General features: G+C 49.2%; 1 protein-coding gene across 4 annotated transcripts in view; it reads left to right on the forward strand.

Moving 5' to 3' along the window:
* Nucleotides 1–19,568, forward strand: part of LOC309331532 (septin-4-like) — a 52,155-nt gene that overhangs the window by 5,572 nt on the left and 27,015 nt on the right. For 2 of the 4 annotated variants that reach the window (XR_014151886.1, XR_014151887.1), the window contains exons 2-3: nt 355–399; nt 4,495–4,597. Coding sequence is in view for 2 of the 4 variants with exons in the window: in XM_081843769.1 (XP_081699895.1) it covers nt 16,132–16,269 (138 nt within the window). In the remaining 2 variants the exon portion in view is untranslated. Of the gene's footprint in view, nt 1–354; nt 400–4,494; nt 4,598–16,002; nt 16,270–19,568 lie in introns of those variants that run through there. The other 2 variants (XM_081843769.1, XM_081843770.1) reach the window with 2 other exon arrangements.

A 19,568-nucleotide genomic window follows, 5' to 3' on the forward strand; every position in this document is an offset into this window, starting at 1 on the left:
TTTGCTTGTAGCAGGGCTAGATCTGAGCCAAAACAAGGCCCTGATTCTCGGCTTTTGAGGGGCAGAACAGCTTGTGGAGACCCCCAAGGTCGCCACTGGGAAAGGCGTGGGGCCTCTGCCACCTTCCCTGCCACCACTGTGGGCTCGGCTTCGCCAGAGTGCCCCCCCTCCCCGGGCAGGGAGGTGGTGCGGACGCCAGCCTTTGACTCCTTCTTCTCCTCCTGAGTTCAGGAGCCTGGCCAATAAAAATAATCCCGCAAGCAGGATCCCCAGGCTGGCTGGCTGGCTTCCCTCCTGCCTCTCAGATGCTGCACTGCAGCTCCTAATGCCTCTTTCCCTCTTCCTCTGTTCTAGATGTCTCGGACGAGATGCACACGGACGTTCTCTGGTGGCTGAAAGGTGGGTGTTTTTTGGAGCGCAATCCCAGGGGGCGAGAGGGAAGGGAAAGAAAGCAGAGTTCCCGTTTTGATTTGTCATTGTGTGTCTGTGCTGAAATGGCTCTGTGGCCTTTCCTGAAATTGTCCCTTCCTGGGATCCTTTTCCTGCAAGCCCTGAAGGTGTGTGTTCGGTGTCACAGATTAACAAAAACTTGCTGCTCCTTCCAGCAAGACGTTGTCCATTTTCTAGTTATTCCATTCGCTGCTGCGTGACTAGCAATTGGGGAGTCTCAAGTTGTGCCGGGATCCTGACTTAGGAGTAAACCCCACTGGACACAGCCGGGCTTCCAAGTAAAATGCACATTGAGACTGTGCCGTTGGCATCATAGAGAACCAGTTCAGCACGGTGCTTAGAATGTCAGTCTAGGGCCTGGGCGAGACCGGGGTTCGAATCCTCACCTGTCGGTGAAACTCACTAGGTGACCTTGGGCCCATCACTGGCTCTCCGCCAAATCTACCTCACTGGGTTGTTGTGGGGATAAAATGAGAAGGGGGAGGCCATGTGCACACCGCCTTGAACTCCTCAGAGAAAAAGGCGGGAAATAAACACAATAAAAAATAAATTTCTATTAGAAGAGAAGCATGTCCCATTACACAGCAGCTGAATCAATACAGTGGTACCTTGGGTTACATACGCTTCAGGTTACATATGCTTCAGGTTACAGACTCTGCTAACCCAGAAATAGTGCTTCAGGTTAAGAACTTTGCTTCAGGATGAGAAGAGAAATTGTACTCCGGCGGTGTGGCGGCAGCAGGAGTCCCCATTAGCTAAAGTGGTGCTTCAGGTTAAGAACAGTTTCAAGTTAAGTATGGACCTCCAGAACGAATTAAGTACTTAACCTGAGGTACCACTGTATTCTATAGAAGATACCCTAAATTCTTCATTAACAGCAGAGGACTTACCAAAGAGTTGCCAAACATTTTGAGGTTCTTCATTATATCTGATGCACCCCCCTTGCAGGCCTTGGCTGTAGACATTTTTTCTTTGTTATTGTTAGCCTGTGCAAAGTCATTGTTACTTTCCCGTCCCTTTCATTTTTAGTGGCAAATGTTCTTTGACGTTCACGTACATTTATTTATTTCCACCCTTTTCTCTGAGGCGCTCAAGGTGGCATGCACGTGGGTCTCCCTCTTCTTCAATTAATGCCAACAACAACCCTGTGAGGTAGGCTAACTTGACCACAAAACTCACTGGGTGGTGAACTTGGGGGCCAGCCACTCCCCCACAGGGTTGTTGTGGGGATTAAGTGAGAGGAGAAGGGAGAACCATTCACTCCCTGGAGAAGAATGTTGCGTAGGGATGCACTAAATAATAACATAGATAAAGATAATGAGCAGAGAAAAACTAACATTGACAGGTTCAGTGGCGTAGCGTGGGTTGTCAGCACCCGTGGCAAGGCAAGTAATTTGCGCCCCCTAACCCGTGGATTTGCGCCCCCTAACCCTAACCCCCAGATGTTGCGCTCGGTGCGGCCGGCTGCCCCTGCACCCCCCACGCTACGCCACTGGACAGGTTTGCCCCTCCCCTGGTTAGTGCATAAGCATGGCCCATTAAAACCCTGTCATTCCTCCACTGATTCACACCACAGGTGGGCTGGAGGACATAAGGACACAATGAAAGCCTGCTGGATCAGACCAATGGCCCATTTGGTCCAGCATCCTGTTCTCACAGAGGCCAAATGGGAAACCTGAAAGCAGGACCTGAGCCCTCTCCCCTCCTGTGGTTTCTAGCAAGTGGTATTCAGAAGCATTGCTGCCTCTGACTGTGGAGGCAGAGCAGAGCCACAATGGATAGTAGCCATCAATAGCTTTATTTTCCTTCATAAATTGGCCTAATCCTCTTTTAAAGCCATGTAGGTTGGTAGCCATCACTGCCTCCCGCGGGTGCAAGTTCCATAGTTTATGCGTGGTGCAAAGAAGGACTTTATTTTGTCTGCCCTAAATCTCCCAACATTAAGTACAGTGGTACCTCGGGATGCGAACAGGATCCGCTCCTGAGCCCCGTTCGCATCCTGAATGGAACGTAAGATGCAATGGCGCGTCTACACGTGCGTGGGTCGTGTTTTGCCTCTTCTGCACATGCATGTGATGTCATTTTGAGCATCTGCGCATGCGTGAGTGGCGAAACCCGGAAGTAATGTGCTCCGTTACTTCCGGGTTGCCGTGGAGTGCAACCCAAAAGCGCTCAACCTGAAGCACATTCAACCCAAGGTATGACTGTACAGTGGTACCTCAGGTTACATACGCTTCAGGTTGCAGACGCTTCAGGTTACAGACTCCGCTAACCCAGAAATAGTACCTCGGGTTAAGAACTTTGCTTCAGGATGAGAACAGAAATCATGCTCCGGCGGCGCAGTGGTAGCGGGAGGCCCCATTAGCTAATGTGGTGCTTCAGGTTAAGAACAGTTTCAGGTTAAGAACGGATCTCCAGAACGAAATAAGTACTTAACCCGAGGTACCACTGTATTGGATTCAGTATTCCGTGAATCTTCCAACATTCAAGGCACCACAAGACTTTCCATTGTCTTCTCTGTAAGCAGACGTCTAGCCCTCTAGAAATGCTAAGACAGAATCCTCGTTGCTTGCTGCCACCCCCCACTAAAACCAGAAACTGATTTGCAACATACAATTAGGTTGTAGGGGAGAGTGATACTGTTACACTCAAGTCCTGCTTGTGGGATTCCCATTGGGGGCATCTGGTCGGCCACTGGGAGAACAGGGTGCTGGACTAGATGGGCCTGATCCTGCAGGGTTCTTCTTATGTTGATAATGGTATTAGCCAATCAGTCACTCAGAGCCAGCAATTCTGAATTTACCCAGAATTTCCTGTGGCTCAGAGTGGCATGATTAAGGGAAGACAGGAGCAGCACTGAAGGGTGGTCAAAAGGCCAGGACTGGTCAGCAATGTTCATTCTCCCATTATCTTTAGAATCGTCTTCTGGAACATTTGTGGGCTGCCCCTCACTTCATATGTTTAAGTCTCTTTTTAAAACTCATCTTTTTTTCCTAAGGCCTTTGGGGCTGGTTAGCGAGTTTTATTATACACGGTGCTGTGGATTGTGAATTACACATTTTAAAGCATTGGTTTTTTATTCTTTAAATTTGTTGTTTGGGGCTGCATACCCTCCAGGGTGGAATTTCTTATTTTAATTGTGTATAGAGCCTTGTACATGGGTGGAACTATAATAATTCATTCGTCATCGTCATCTCATTAATAGCAACGACGACTAAAACAATACCACTATTAGTAATACTAGTAGTCATCATAATAATGACACAAATGCTAAGAGTTGCCATATCTTTGGTGGCTGGACAGTGGCGGAGCAAGCCTGTTGGGGGCTTGGGTCAGCGCGTGTGTCCTGTGCCCAGGGACGGGGCTTCCAAGGAGTCTGCCTGCCTCCTCCCACTCAGCCGCCCTACAACTGAGGGGGAGATGGTAGGCGAACTATTTGGAGCCTGTGGGTGCCCAAGCCACAGCGTCACTCCCAGGAGAGACACGTGGCTTGGGCGTGCTGCAGGCCCCGCGGTGAATGCCACCCGGCATTTTGTCACCTCCCTCAGTGGTGACACCCGGGGTGGTCCTCCCCACATCGCATCCCCCTTCCTTCTCCCTCTGGCTGAAATCAAAGGGCAGAGTCTGGGAGATCATAGGATGGAGCCTTGCAGGGCAGCGGCCGGATCTAGGATTACTAGGGGGCAAAGTCAGGCACTGCATGGTGGATCAGCTGATTTGGGAACTCTGTGTTTGCACCGGAAGCGCCACAGCTGTTGGGATTCCCTGGACTGAGATGGATGTATTTTGGGATGGATGCAATGGATAGGTGGGGGGTGTTTCTCACGGGGGGAAGGAGAATGAGCCAGCTCTCCCTGGCCGCCCAAATGCATCCGTCCTGACAGCCATGGGGATTCTGAGGCTCCCACAAAGCCCCTGTGCTTAGCTCTTGGGTGTGACGCTGCACTAATTTGGTCCCTTCTCTTTCTCGTCCTTGCCACCTCCTGACCGCCCATCTCTCCAACCTCTTCCCTGCTTGGGACGATGCCTCCTTGAACCCACCAGATGAAGAGGTAAGAGGGACCCTCTGTGTGACGTTCCCTTCAGCAGTTTAATATTTGAGTGACTTGCCTGCCCAGTTGGATTGGACCCAACCCCCTCGAGGGAGGTAAGGTCTGCTCTTTTATTCAGGAAGTACAGGGTGGATTAAAAGTAGACCTCAAAATACTAATGGTCTTACCCTTAAACATCACACTTTAGGTGTGGTCCCCAAGCTTTTGGTTCCCTAAACTCACCCCTAGGGCCCCAAACCTTTAAAAAGTGTTATTTAGAATCACGGATGGCAAGGAAGATCATAACAGAACACAATTCAAAACGGTAACAATTCTTTGCACATTTAATCAAAAGCGAATTAGAACTATTTGGTCGAATTAATTCAACAGAACTGAGGATCCAGGGTTACTAGCTCCAGTGCCCCCCCCAGCCTCTTAGCACCCGCCTTGGCAATCCCACGCCCCCCAGGGGGTGCAAACACCCACTTTGGGAACCAGATGCAATTCATGTTACTAAAGGTCACCTCCCAGCTTCCGTCTCCCACCCATCATTGGACACCTTGGAAGGGGGAAAGTTGAACTCTCAGAAAGTTATTCTATGCTGATTCATCATTTGTGCATATCTGACTAACGGATGGCTCTCCCTTTAGGCATCTTGACACCCTTCTCTGGGTGCTTCCTTTAAGTGGAGACTCAGAGGGTGATGGCAAGCAAGAGCAGAGCCTTTTTGGTTGTGGCTCCCTGCCTGTAGAACACTCTCTTCCCAGTGAGGTCTGCCTGGTGCTGTCCTTGACATCTTATCTGCCCCCACTCCTAGACCTTTGTTGGGCTATGACGATGCCGTTTGCTGTGAGTTTGGGCTGCTGAACCTTGTCTCTGCCATTGGGGGGGATTTGTGGATTTCAATGAGCTGCGTGTGTTTTTATTCTAAAGTATTTTCGGGCTATGCTGGCACTCAGAGGTGCGTTGTAAGTCACCTAGATATCATCTATTGTGTGACAAGTGGCTGACAAGTAAAAAGGATTTATTTTATTTATTTATTCCAGGTGGGGGTGGGGTGGGGGTGTAAATGACTATTAGGCTCTCACAACAACTCTATGAGTAGGTTAGGCTGAGAGGGCATGACTGGCCCAAGGTCACCCAGTGAGCATCATTCAACACTGGTCTCCCAGGACCTAGTTTGACACTGATCACCACACCACACTGGCTCTCATACCAATAATAGTAATGATGATGATGATGATGATGATGCTGCTGCTGCTGCACTCAGGGATACTGCCTCATAGCCAGGGCCGCTTGCCTAGTTGCCCATCCTAACAGTTGCCTCTCAGTTCCTTTGCAAGATAAGACCATCAGAAGAGCAGGCCAAGGGGATCCATCTAGTCCTCACAATGGCCAATGGCAATTCTCCCCACTTGGGATTCCCAGCAGCTGGTATTTGGGGGTGTGGGTGTCCTGCCTCTGACAGAAGCGGCTAAACATAGCCATTTTGGCTAGTATATCATTCATAGCCACATTGTGAATTTATCTAATCTTCTTTTAAAACCATCCGGGTTAGTGGCCATCTTTGCCTTCTGTGGCAGCGAGCTCCACCTTTTAACTCAGCATTGCACGAAGAAGTCCTTTCTTTTATGTGTCTTGAATCTTCTAACATTCAGCTTCATGGGATGTCCATGATGAGTTCTAGTGTTATGAGAGAGGGAGGTAATCTTCTTCCGAATTTATTCCCTTCATTTTCCAACCTGAACAGCCTTAAGGTGTGACCAGTTGGCACATGCAGAGCAGTTGTGGAAACAGGTCTGACTGGGACCCATGTGGCCAGTTAGATGCATAAAGGTAAAGGTAAAGGGACCCCTGACCATTAGGTCCAGTCGTGACTGACTCTGGGGTTGCGGTGCTCATCTCACTTTATTGGACGAGGGAGCTGGCGTCATGTGGCCAGCATGACTAAGCCACTTCTGGCAAACCAGAGCAGCGCACGGAAACACTGTTTACCTTCCCACTGGAGCGGTACCTATTTATCTACCGGTACTTGCACTTTGACGTGCTTTCGAGCTGCTAGGTTGGCAGGAGCAGGGACCGAGCAACAGGAGCTCACCCCGTCGCGGGGATTCGAACCGCCGACCTTCTGATCAGCAAGTCCTAGGCTCTGTGGTTTAACCCACAGCGCCACCCGCATCCATTTAGATGCATAGAACTGCAGAATTATAGAGCTGGAAGGGACCCAAGGGGTCATCTTGAAGAACCCCCTGCAACTCAGAAATCACAGCTGAAGAATCCCTGACTGGTGGCCATGCAGCCTCTGCTTATAAACCTCTGCCAACTTCCAAGTGAGTCCATTCCACTGTTGAACAGCTCTTACCCTCAGAAAGTTCTTCCTAATGTTTGGTCGGAATTTCCATTCATGTAACTTGAATCCATGGGTTCAAGTCCTAGCCTCCAGAGCAGGAGAAAACAAGCTTGCAATGTCTTCCATGTGACAGCCATATTTGAAGATGGCGTTATCACATCACCTCTCAGTCTCCTCTTCTCCAGGCTAAACACCCCCAACCCCCTTCATCGTTCCTCATAAGAGTCTCAGGCCCTTTTCCATCTTCGGTTGCCCTCATCCTCACATTTTCTATCTTATGTCAATAGAAATGGGATGCAAGCAATCTTGAGTTTACCCGGTAGGTGGCAGTGTTGACTTAACAACTGGTCTTCTGCCACTTCTCCAATCTTTTTGTTTCCTATACCTTGTGGAAGCCACCAAGGTTGATGGCTGTAGGATTAGCCAGAAGGAAGACTCTTTTCTAATTGACTTCTGTTCTGAGGGTGGACAAGTTTTAATGACAGTAAAATAGTGCACTTTTAAAAAAGGAAATGGATATTAAGGAACTTGTAACTGAAGCTTTCTCTGCCACATCCGGTGGGAACGGATTTTGACAGTGGCGCAATCACAAGGGGCAATTAACAGACGTTAAAATATGTTTTGTTATAACTTTGAATAAAAAAAAACTAAATAAAACAAACAAACAAGGGGCAATTAACAGACGTTGCTAGTACCAGGCGGAAACTTACTGGTAAATGATGTTGCTGGAAACCATTGGTGGCTGGAACTTAAAATCCTAGAACTATAGATTTTGAAGGGACCCTAAGTGTTCATCTAGTTCAACCCCCTGCAATGTAAGAATCACAGCTATAGTATGCCTTACTTGTGGGTACAGTAGTACCTCAGGTTACAGATGCTTCAGGTTACAGACACTTCAGGTTACAGACTCCGCTAACCCAGAAATAGTACCTCGGGTTAAGAACTTTGCTTCAGAATGAGAACAGAAATTGTGCTCCAGTGGCACGGCAGCAGTGGGAGGCCCCATTAGCTAAAGTGGTGCTTCAGGTTAAGAACAGTTTCAGGTTAAGAACGGACCTCCAGAACAAATTCAGTACTTAACCCAAGGTGCCACCGTATAAGGATCTTGACCACGGGGGGGGGGGGAGGTATTTCCTTGATCACATATAGCCCTTCAAACGGGGTTCCTTAACAAAACCTTGGTGTGTGGGTATTAGAGCCCTTATCCCATAAAGCTTAGAATTGTCTTCACAGACTGGCAGCAACTCTCCAAGGTTTCATTTTGGCATCGTTCCCACTCCTACTTAGAGATGCTGGGGATTGAAACTGGGGCCTTCTGGATGCAAAGCAGGTGTCCTGAGACACAGGAATGTAGGAAACGGCCTTACGCCAAGTCAGACCATTGGTCCATCTGGCTCACTGCTGACTGGCAGTGGCACTCCTGGATTTCAGGCAAGGGGGTCTCTCTCTGTCCTACCTGGAAATTAAGGGAAGTTTAGGGAATTTTATTAATGATTGATGTTTTGATGTATTTTTAATCTCTGTTGGAAGCCGCCCAGAGTGGCTGGGGAAACCCAGCCAGACGGCGGGATACAAATAAATAAATATTATTATTATTATTATTATTATTATTATTATTATTATTATTATCTTTTCAACATGCACAGCAGATGTTCTGCCTCTGAGCCTCACCCCTTTCCCAGCCTGTGACTGAGCAGGGAGAAACAACAAAAGTTAGCATCTCTGCTCTGTGTCTAACTTCATGTGAATTTTTTTTTAAAAATGGTTTTGATCATTTTAAAGTGCAATCAGAACTAGACAGCAAGACAGTTCCTTCTACCCTTTTAATATCTCTTCCTCCTGCCTCATTTTCCATTCCTTCTCCCACCTGGTTGTCTGTTTTTTTACCTCTCGGCAGTCAGTCAGCATTCTGTAGTGACTGAGCATGTTCAGTCTTTAGTCAAGTATTTTTCTTTTTGCAAAAGTATGTATGAGTCTCCCTACCCTTAAGTCTGCTGGTCCCTTGCCCTTGCAGGTGAGAGTTGTGCTTCTGTCTCCCTACCAGTGGACTCCCCTCCCCTGAAGTTTGAAAACAAAAATTGAATATATTAAAAACCCTCGGGTGCCGCCTCTGTTTTAATTCCCCTTCTGGCCACAGAATTGCTTGAGGGCTTCAAGGTGGATGTGCCACTCTGACAGGTATACTAATGGAATTCACCAGGAATAGCTTCACCTGTTGAATTGTTGCACATCTGGTGGCTATTAAAGACGCAAGAGCAAGGCTGGTTTATTAAAAAAAAATATATTAAGCAAGGCTGGCTTAAAAGGGGTGGAGAACATAAGAACATGGAATCATAGAGTTGGAAGGGACCACAAGAGTCATCTACTCCAACCCCCTACAATGCAGGAGTGTTTTGCCCAATGTGGGACTTGAACCCACAACCCTGAGATTAAGAGCCTCATACTCTACCAACTGAAGGGATGCGGGTGGCGCTGTGGGTTAAACCACAGAGCCTAGGACTTGCCGATTAGAAGATCGGTGGTTCTAATCCCCGCGACAGGGTGAGTTCCCATTGCTCAGTCCCTGCTCCTGCCAACCTAGCAGTTCAAAAGCACGTCAAAGTGCAAGTAGATAAATAGGTACCGCTCCGGCGGGAAAGTAAGCAGCGTTTCTGTGCGCTGCTCTGGTTTCGCCAGAACTGACTTAGTCATGCTGGCCACATGACCCGGAAGCTGTACGCCGGCTCCCTCGGCCAATAAAGCAAGATGAGCGCCGCAACCCCAGAGTCGGCCACGACTGGACCTAATGGTAAGGGGTCCCTTTACCTTTACTCTACCAACTGAGCTATCCCAGCATCCTGTTCTCACAGTAGCCACCCAAATGTCTTTTTTGGGAAACAGGCAAATAGGATTTGAACACAAGCCCTCTCCTCTTCTGGAGTTTTTAGCATCTGGTATTCATAAGCATCCCTGCCTCTGATTGTGGAGCCACAGCATAGGCACTGTGACTAGTAGCCTTCAATAGCCCTCTCCTCCATGAATTTTCAAAGTGATTTGGGTTGGTGGCCCTCACTGCCTCCCATGGGAAGCTACGTGAAAAAGGTGTCTGGGGACAACTGCAGGAATGGATAAGATGAATGCTGCTCTGCAGTCTGGGTGCCTGTCTCTGCAACAGGTCTGGCCCTGCTGGGTTTGGCTGTTGGGAAGAGAGAGGCCTGGGCAGCGGGCCAGATCCTTCCCAAAATAAAATCTGGCCTCTGTAGATAATTATAGCTCTTCCCCCACGAGCCACGAGCTGCTGCAGCCTCCCTCCCTTCCCAGGAAGCTGGGCTTAAGGGTGGTCCATCCCATGAGTAGGGGGTGTGACAGGGAGGGGGAGGGGAAAGGGGAGGAATTTGATTCCGTTTGCATTTAAAGGCAAACCTACCTCATTTGCACTTGGTGAACTGAAATGCAACTTTCCCTTGGAATCCTCTGAATTTTGCCAAGCCGTTTGGCAGCAAAGTAATGTGTGCAAAAATGCATATGCTATGGGCAAGTCTGCATAAAAGAGCATATAATCATGAAAATAACATACAGAACAAACATTATATGATGGTGAAATTGCTTCTTAAAAATATGTATGTTTATTTGGTGAAAATGAGGTGGCTGAATGAAATGCCCTGATTCAGTTCCTAACGGTCCCAGACACACAAAATCAAACTGTTGAATATCTGTTAAAAAGTATGCTTTCTGATTATTGAGTTTTATTATACTTTGTAACCTAATGGTGTTACGTTGTGTATGTAAACTGTTGCACTAAATCAAATGCTGTGGGCCTTAAAGACCAATAGTAGCACCTTAAATTTGGCTCAGAAGCACACAGGCAGCCTGCATCATGTGTGCAGGATGAGTGCGATAGGACCAGAGCACCCGGCTCCTACAAGTCTGCCCCAATTGAAGCTTCCATACCATCTCCAAGGGCAGCCCCATGCAGAATGCACTGCAGTAATCCAGCCTAGATGTAAGCAAAGCATGTGTCCTGAAGGCGAGGCCCGCCTTCTTCTGGTTTGGTGGCTGCCGGTGAGCCAGCTGAAGGTGGTACGGAAACCAGCCCTGGCACCTGAAGAAGGGCATGCCTCCTCCATTCCACAGGCTTCTCCTGCCTTCTCCCTGGGCCACTGGACTGGTGGTGTGCAGTGGGAGATGTCTGGTGGCTTGGGGGCAAGTCTGAGCTTTGGCCCTATGGGCCCTGGTAGTTGGGGTAGGGTTTCCTTGGGGAATTCCTGTTGGACAGCCTCAGGCAGGGTAGCCTCCTCCTCTCCTCAGAACCTGGAACCTCCCTCTGGTGCCTCTGCTGTGTCCCTGTGTCCAGATCACTGCTGAATCCAGGGGTTGTGAAACCCGGCCACTGATGACACCTGAGACTGAGATTGAGTCCAGGAGCCTCCTCAGAACACCAGTGGAATGTTTGAACCCACAGGGACATTTGCATTGGTCAGAGACCACGGACTCAGCTATACAGCCATACCTTGGGTTACAGCCCCTTCCGGTTGCGTTTTTTCGGGTTACGCACCTGCCCAAACCCGGAAGTAGCGGAATGGGTTACTTCTAGGTTTCAGCGGTCGCGCATGCACAGAAGAGCTAAATCACGCTTTGCGCATGCGCAGAAGCACCAAATCGCAACCTGCCCGTGTGCAGACGTGCTGCTGCGGGTTGAGAACGTACATCCTACACGGATCACGTTCGCAACCCGAGTGTCCACTGTACAGCTGCAAATACAACGTTTTAAGTGCATTTTACAAATGTGACACTAGATGGAGATGGTGAGCTTATGGCAAATTCCATATATTTTTCAAAACGCTTTTAAAAAGAGCATTTTCACAGTGTATTTTTATATATGTCTAGATTCCACCTTTGTTGCGTATCTAATCCAGTAGGGCTCTGGATAGGATATAGGATGGGGGACATCTGACTTGACAGTAGCACATGTGACAGTATCTAGGGGTCTTAGTAGACCACAAGCTTGACATGAGTCAACAGTGGGATGCAGCAGCAGAAAAGCTAATGCTATTCTAGGCTGCATCCACAGAAGTCTAGTATCCTGGTCAAGGAAAGTAATAGTACGGCTCTGGTCTGCCTTGGTCAGGCCATACCTGGAGTATTGTGATCAGTTCTGGTGGCCCCAGTTCAAGGAGGATATTGACAAGCTGGAACATGTGTAGGAGAGGGCGACTGAGATGATCAAGGGTCCGGCAATCAAACCTTATTTCTAAGCCACAGTGAAGGGAGCTAGGTAGGTTTAGCCTGGAGAAGAGAAGGCAGAGGTGATATGAGAGCCATCTTCAAATATCTGAAGGGCTGCCACATTGGAAGATGGAGCAATCGTCTTTTCTTCTTCTCCAGAGGATCCAAACCAGTGGATTCAAATGACAAGAAAGGAGATTCTGACTCAACATGAGGAAGAACTTTCAGTAAGAGCCGTCGGACTGTTGAGCGGACAACCTCCGAAGGTGGTGGAATGTCCTTTGCTGGAGGTTTTTAAGCAGAGGCTGTTTGGTCATGTTTCGGGGATTCTTGAGTTGTGATTCTTGCGCTGCAGCGGATTGGACTAGATGATCCTTGGAAGTCCCTTTCCAACTCTCCAACTTCAAGATGTTAATAAGGATGGTGAAGCTCGCTGCTCAAAAGAAGATTTATGCCACCTGCTTCAGGGTTGATTGCCATTTCTTCTCCCGCTTCCCCAGCAAGTGCTACTTTGATTTGCTTGGGCTCCAAATGCTGCCATTGACAGCCTCCAACCGTGACTACTGCCAGCTCCCCTCTTGGCACTGTGTGCCAAAGCATCTGTTGCAAGCATCCCACATGCCAGGCTCCTTGCATAGCTCCCGACTGGCTGTTCAGCTCTTTACGGCACGCCGTCCTCGTTGGCGGGTTTGGAGAGATTGTGCCTGCATTCTCAGCACATCGCCATGTGCCGTTTGCTGCCTGCCGTGTTTTGCTACCTGCAGCCGATTTCCAACTAGCCTTACATGCTGCCGGGGTTGTCACCTGTGATGGTGCTAGGCTTCTCCCTTTCTCCAAGGGCCAGCCCTGCTGTGAGGCAAGTAGATAAGCATCCACCCAGAGCCACAGGTTTCAAGGGCCAGAGCATAGTGGGAGGCAGGCTGCTGGGATCTGGCAGGCAGCATCCTCTAGGAAGGCCGCCTCTCTGCAAGCCCTGCTGAGATCAACAGGAGCACAGCAGTGCATAACAATGTGCTGCACACATGTGCCTGTGGGTTTTCCCCTCCTTTTCCACACCAGGTGCCAAAATGTGGCTATTTTCACCAGGGAGGGTGTGTGCACTGCCTCTGGCAAATGGGCACATTTTGCAAAGGTGCGGAATGGCAGAAATTGGGGAAGGGCTGTAGTTCAGCAGCTGGGCATCTGCTTGGCATGCAGACAGTCCCTGGTTTAATCCCCAAGGGCATCTTCAAACAGGACTGGGGGAGGGGGAAAGACTGCTACCTGTCAGTGTTGACACTATTGAACTAGATGGACTAGTGGCCTGGCTCAGCATCAAGCAGTATCCTGGGTTCCCCATTGCAGTGCAGCACCAGAGTCATGAGATGTTGCCCTGGCATGAGAACATAATAAGAGCCCTGCTGGATCAGGCCCGTGGCCCACCTAGTCCAGCATCCTGTTCTCACAGTAGTCAACCAGATGCCTGTGGGAAACATGCAAGCAGGAGAAAGGGAGAAGCCTAGCACCATCGAACTGCAAGTTGTGAGGTAGGAGAGCTGAAAATATTGCCAGTACTGTATAGTTCACATCTAGCAACCAATGTACCCCTTGGGCTGCAGATAGTACCTGGGTGAAGATAAAGGTAAAGGGACCCCTCACCGTTAGGTCCAGTCACGGACAACTCTGGGGTTGCAGCACTCATCTTGCTTTACTGGCCGAGGGAGCCGGCATACAACTTCCGGGTCATGTGGCCAGCATGACTAAGCCACTTCTGATGAACCAGAGCAGCGCACGCAAATGCCGTTTACCTTCCCGCCAGAGCGGTACCTATTTATCTACTTGCACTTTGACGTGCTTTCGAACTGCTAGGTTGGCAGGAGCAGGGACCGAGCAACAGGAGCTCACCCTGTCGCGGGGATTCGAACCGCTGACCTTCTGATCGGCAAGTCCTAGGCTCTGTGGTTTAGACCACAGCGCCACCCGTGTCCTAGTACCTGGGTAGATGAGTCTAAAAAAGCCCGGGACACAAATTTTCATGGCCCTCTATCGGTTATGGTGGCTCATTTACCAGAAGTAATTAACTCTGGAAGTATATACTCGATTCTGACCAAACAAAACTTCCTGGTGTCTGAGATCAAAGAAGCACATTAATTGACAGATGTGAATCCCGCCCCCCCACTCTTCTACTCCAGTACAAGTTTTCTCTCCCCTGCTGTGGTTTTTTGCAACTGGTATTGAGCACCATTGCTGCCTTCTACCATTGAAGGCAGAGCAGAGCCATCCTGGCTAGTAGCCATTGGTAGCCCTCTTCTCCTCTATGGATATGTCCAATCTCCCTTTGAAGCCATGCAGGTTGGTGGCCGTCACTGCTTCCTGTGGCAGTGAGTTCCATAGATTAACTCCATGCTGTGTGGAGAAGTCCTTCCTTTTATCTGTCCTGAGTCTTCTAACATTCAGCTTCATAGGATGTCCACGGTATCTAGTGTTACGAGACAGGAAGAAAGACTTTTCTCTATCTGCTTTCTCCATGCCAAGCATAATTTTGCAAACTTCTACCACGTCTCTCCTCTTCCTTTCCTCTCCCCCCTCTTATCCAGTCTGCGTTTTGCCTTGCAAATCCAGGCAGAAGGCGCACCAGCAATGTTGCTGCTGTGGCAGAGAAATGCATCTGATCTGGAAGGCCTAAGAGGGTAATCCTCAGTAATCCCAGATCTTGGAGGAAGGCGCTCAGTGGACAGGCTACAGATTTAGACTTCCACGGTTCTTTGCTTCCTTGCGGCAGAGTCCTCTGTCCTGCCAGCTCTCCGCGAGCGGAAAGGGAAACACCCTGATTCAAAGCTCTTGCTCTTTTCATCCCTGCCGCCCACTTTGCTGATCTCCTCATTTTGGCCTCCTCTTTCCTGCCTCCTTCACATCATGCAGTGAACCTTGCTGAACCCCAGCCATCAGGTAGCTCAGATCGATGACCTGCAAAGCTTCTAGTCTGTGTTTGCAGACGGAGATGGTTTACTTTCAACACCTGTACTCTGCTTTTCTGTGCTGCTATACTAACCTTGAGAGGCTTGCAAAATGTAAAACGAGGTAAATTAAAGCAGTAAAACAACAGGGTAAACCGAGAGAACTTTGCTAAGCCTGAGCTGCTTGGAAGCCCAGATCTAATGTCCTGTAGGTTAGAGCTGCTAGGTAGCTAAACAGTAGCTTTGCATGCAGGTTCTAGGTTCAATCAAACCCTGGAATCTCCTGGTAGGAGTCAGAATATCCCCTACCTCAAATCCTAGAGAACACGCTGCCAATCAGTGTAGACCAGGAGTCAGCAAACTTTTTCAGCAGGGGGCCGGTCCACTGTCCCTCAGACCTTGTGGGGGGCCGGACACACACTCTCTCTCTCTCTCTCTCTCTCTCTCTCTCTCTTTGGGGGGGGGGGGGAATGAACAAATTCCTATGCTCCACAAATAACCCAGAGATGCATTTTAAATAAAAGGACACATTCCACTCAAGTAAAAACATGCTGATTCTCGGACCATCCGCAGGCTGGATTTAGAAGGCGATTGGGCTGGATCCGGCCCCGGGCCTTAGTTTGCCTACCCATGGTACTGAGCTAGATAGATCAAAGGTCTGAGTTAGTACAGTTTCCCTATTTTAAAGCAGCCCTTGTAACTATGAGGCCTGGAATCATAGCTCAGTGGTGGCAGAGCAAATGCTTTCACAATATTTTTGAAGGTGCAGTTGGCCCTGGACTCCGCTGGCAGCTACAGCAGTTCTGCACTCTGCACATGCTCTCCCCCCCCAAAGCACCTGTTTTCCCCTCCCCCCTTCTTCCAATCCTGCCTCTTCCTTTCCGAAGCAGAGGCGTCCCGTTGCTCCTTTCAACAGCATCAGCCCACGCCCCGGGGTTCAAATGCCAACTCTGCCTTCTGCACGTGCCCAGAGACTCCGCCCCGTTCTGGAGCCGCGGAGGGTCCCACGCTGGCTCCGAGAGAGAGAGAGAGAGATGGAGCGCTGCCCACTGCCCATGCTCAGAGACACTCTGGCGTCCTGGGATCTCCGCCGCAGAGGCCCGGAGGGAGGGAGGGAGACAGGCAGGGAGGCTCCCCCGCCCGTCCTGCCGCCGGTCACATGGCTGCCTGCTTGCCTGCCTCGGTCGGCTGCCCTAATCCGGCGCCCGGCTGGGAGAGGAACGGAGCCAGCCCCGCAGACCTCACCTGCCGGCCCCATCCATCCATCCATCCATCCCGGCCGCTTCTTCCTGCCATGGTAAGCCTCGCGGGTGCGCGCCTGGAGCAGCGGGCGGGGGCAATCCGGAGTGACTCCGGAGCCGGGCTGGCGTTATTCGCCGGGATCCGGATCGTTGCGTAAGTGGCCGGCGCGTTCTCGGCTGCTCCGAGAGGCATCGCCCTCCCTGCTCCAGGGAAGGGATGCAGGGCGCCGCCGCCATGGGGAGGAAGTGGGGCGCGCGGGGGGGGGGGGGGGAGAAGTAGACAGGCCTCTGCCCCGAGCGGCTCTCCAGAGCTGGATTTCGGAAACACAGGTAGGAGCTCCCCCTTCTCCCTGGCCGGTTTGGCCACAAATACCCTCTTTAGCGCTTTTTCCAGCCAGGGGAAAGGGAGACTCTGAGCATCTGCAGATTGCCTGCCTGCCTGCCTGCTTATTTATTTATTTACTGCATTCGCACCCCGGCTTCTTTCCTCGAATGAGCTCAAGGTGGCATACCTGGTCTTTCGCTCCCCTCACAACAACCCTGTGCGGTAGGCCAGGCTGAGAGGCAGTGTGACTGATCCTCAAGGTCACCCACCCAGTGAGTTTCTTAGTGGCAGGGGGATTTGAACCCCTGGCCGCTCAGGTCCCAGCACTCTAACCATTACAGCACACTGGCTCTTGTAAGGTAGAGCTCTGGCCCAGTTTGCACATCACGGAAAGTCAAACTATTTATTTATATATTTATTGCATTTTTGTCCCAACTTTCCTCCCAGGAGCTCAGGGTGGCATATGGGGGGGGGGATTCTCTTTTATTCTCACAACAACCCTGTGAGGTAGGTTAGGGACTGAGAGGTGGGGATTGGTCACCATGGTCAACAAGTGAGCTTCATGGCTGAGTGGGATTTGAACCCTAGCTTCTCCCAGGTCCTTGGTCGATGCTCTAACCACTAGGCAACACTGGTGCTTATTCCAGACATGCTGTCCTTCCTGCATCTGGAGTAAGGGGGTTAGAGAGGGGGCTTCCTCTCAGTTAATAAGATTGGGGATTCCCCTTCTTCCGCGCCAGGGAGCAGAAACGAGGGTGAGTCAGGACTGCGCTTGGCACCAGCCACAAACTGTCTAGCTCATTTTAGGCAAGGATCTGTTCTCCTCAGCCTCAGTTTTACCACCTGGAATATGGGGTGAATGGATACAGTGTGTGTGTGTATGTGAGCCTCCCTCGCAAGGGTGTTGTATGTGCTGTGCTCTAAAGCATTTTAAATGCTCCAGAGGTGGATACTCATTGAAATCTCTTAACCCAAGCTGTTGTTGATACTATTTCTGCCATTTATTTATCAGTTTATTGTATTTATTTCCCACCTTTTCCTCCAAGGAGCTCAAAGTGGCATACATGGTTATCTTCCTCTTCATTTAATCCCCACAACAACCCTGTGAGGTTGGCCAGGCTGTGAGGGAGTGAGGCAGTCACCCTGCTAGTTTCATGACTGAGTGGGGGAATTTGAACCATGATCTCTCCCAGGTCTCTAACCACTATGCAACACCACCGCTCAGCCACTTTATGCAGCAAAAAAGTCAGAAAGCAACAGAACAAAATGCATAAAAGCCAGAATTATATTTTAAACCATAACAATACAAAATCCACACAAAGTTCTCATCCAGCAATGCATTTTTTCCTTCTTACATTTATATTCACCCCTTCCCCCCCACTCCAAAAAGCTCTAAGAGATGTTGATGGCTCTCCTCTCCTCACTGTTTCATCCTCACAACAACCCTGTGAGGTAGGCCACACTGAGAAAGGAGGAGGACTAGCCCAAGGTCACCCAGTGAGCGTTAGTAAGGAGGCAATGTCAACATTAACCAGACTTTGGCCTAGTTGCACAAACAACACAAACATTCTTCTTTGGGACATGGGGGGTTTTAATTTCATTTCACGGGAATCATAGAAATGTAGGGACCCACAGAATCAATGCAGGATGTATATATACATATGTATATGTATATGTATATGTATATGTATATGTATATGTATATGTATATGTATATGTATATGTATATGTATATGTATATGACACCCTGATTCTTGCCCTCATTTTGCCACCTCCTCCCTGAGTCGCCCTTTGGGCATCCCACATTGTTTTCCTCTCACAGTTACAGATAGGTAGCCGTGTTGGTCTGCCATGGTCAAAACAAAATAAAAAAAATTTCCTTCCAGTAGCACCTTAAAGACCAACTGAGTTAGTTCTAGGTATGAGCTTTCGTGTGCATGCACACTTCTTCAGATACTTCTTCAGTTTTCCTCTCATCACACACTTGAGCTGGCCCAAAATCCTCTGGGTGAGACAGAGGGGCCTCTTTCTCCCAGCGTGTAACAAACATGTAGGATTTGTGGCCATGAGATGGGATGGGTAACCAGAGGCATGAAAAAAATTGGGCATATTCATAGGGGGAAGAAAGGGAGTCTCACAATGGCTGTGATGGAACCTCCAGCTTCAGAGGCAGCCTATCTCTGGATACCAAGCAATGGGATTAAACTACAGAGGAGATCTGCTATCTTTATGCCCTCTTCCTAGAGGCACCTGTTGGAAGCAGGGATATCAGAAGGGATGGACATTTAGCCTGTCCTTGTTGGGATCTTTCTTAGGAAGACTTTGGTTCATTCTCTGCACTGAAATGATCTATGCTCTCTGCCTTTCTGGTCTTGTTTATTTCTAAGCAGTGGGTCATTCTCACACCACCCACCCCTGCAAGACTGCCTTGCCCCATAGATGCCCACTTGACCGCTTCGATCAGCGGAACTGCCAATGATAGAGGTGCCACACAACACCCGCTCCACATTTGTAAGAACTTGATATTTTAGCATGGCATCACCTACACTTTAGAACTCTCTGCATATCATCATTCCCTATTACTCCTTTTGGGCACCTGCTAAAAACATCTTTGTTTGAGCAAGCCTGTCTACAGGTTTAGAAAGCTGTTGCGAGTTTTAATCAGTTTTAGTCTGTTGTTATTTTACTTTTTATAAAGTCTTAAATACTTATTAATTCTTCTTATTGATAATTTTATTGTGAACAGCTTTGAGTGCGTTTCCCCCCCCCCTTTTAATAACCATGCAGTATATAAATTTCATGAGATAAATAAATAAATAAGCACCTCCACCACTCATGTAATTTTCCCATGGCTTTCTACAACATGCGGAAGTTCATGCCAGAGATTCTCAATATATTTAAAAATCTCATGCAACAAGCCAGGCATTCTATGCATGTTTGTGTGTGTGTGGCGGAAGCAACAGTTCACTTATAAATAAATCTGGGGGCAGCGGATAGCTTCTCAAGACTTTCCAGATCTTCAACACTGCT

The sequence above is a fragment of the Podarcis erhardii genome (assembly GCF_964252035.2).
Source record: "Podarcis erhardii genome assembly, chromosome: 16".
NCBI lineage: Eukaryota > Metazoa > Chordata > Lepidosauria > Squamata > Lacertidae > Podarcis > Podarcis erhardii.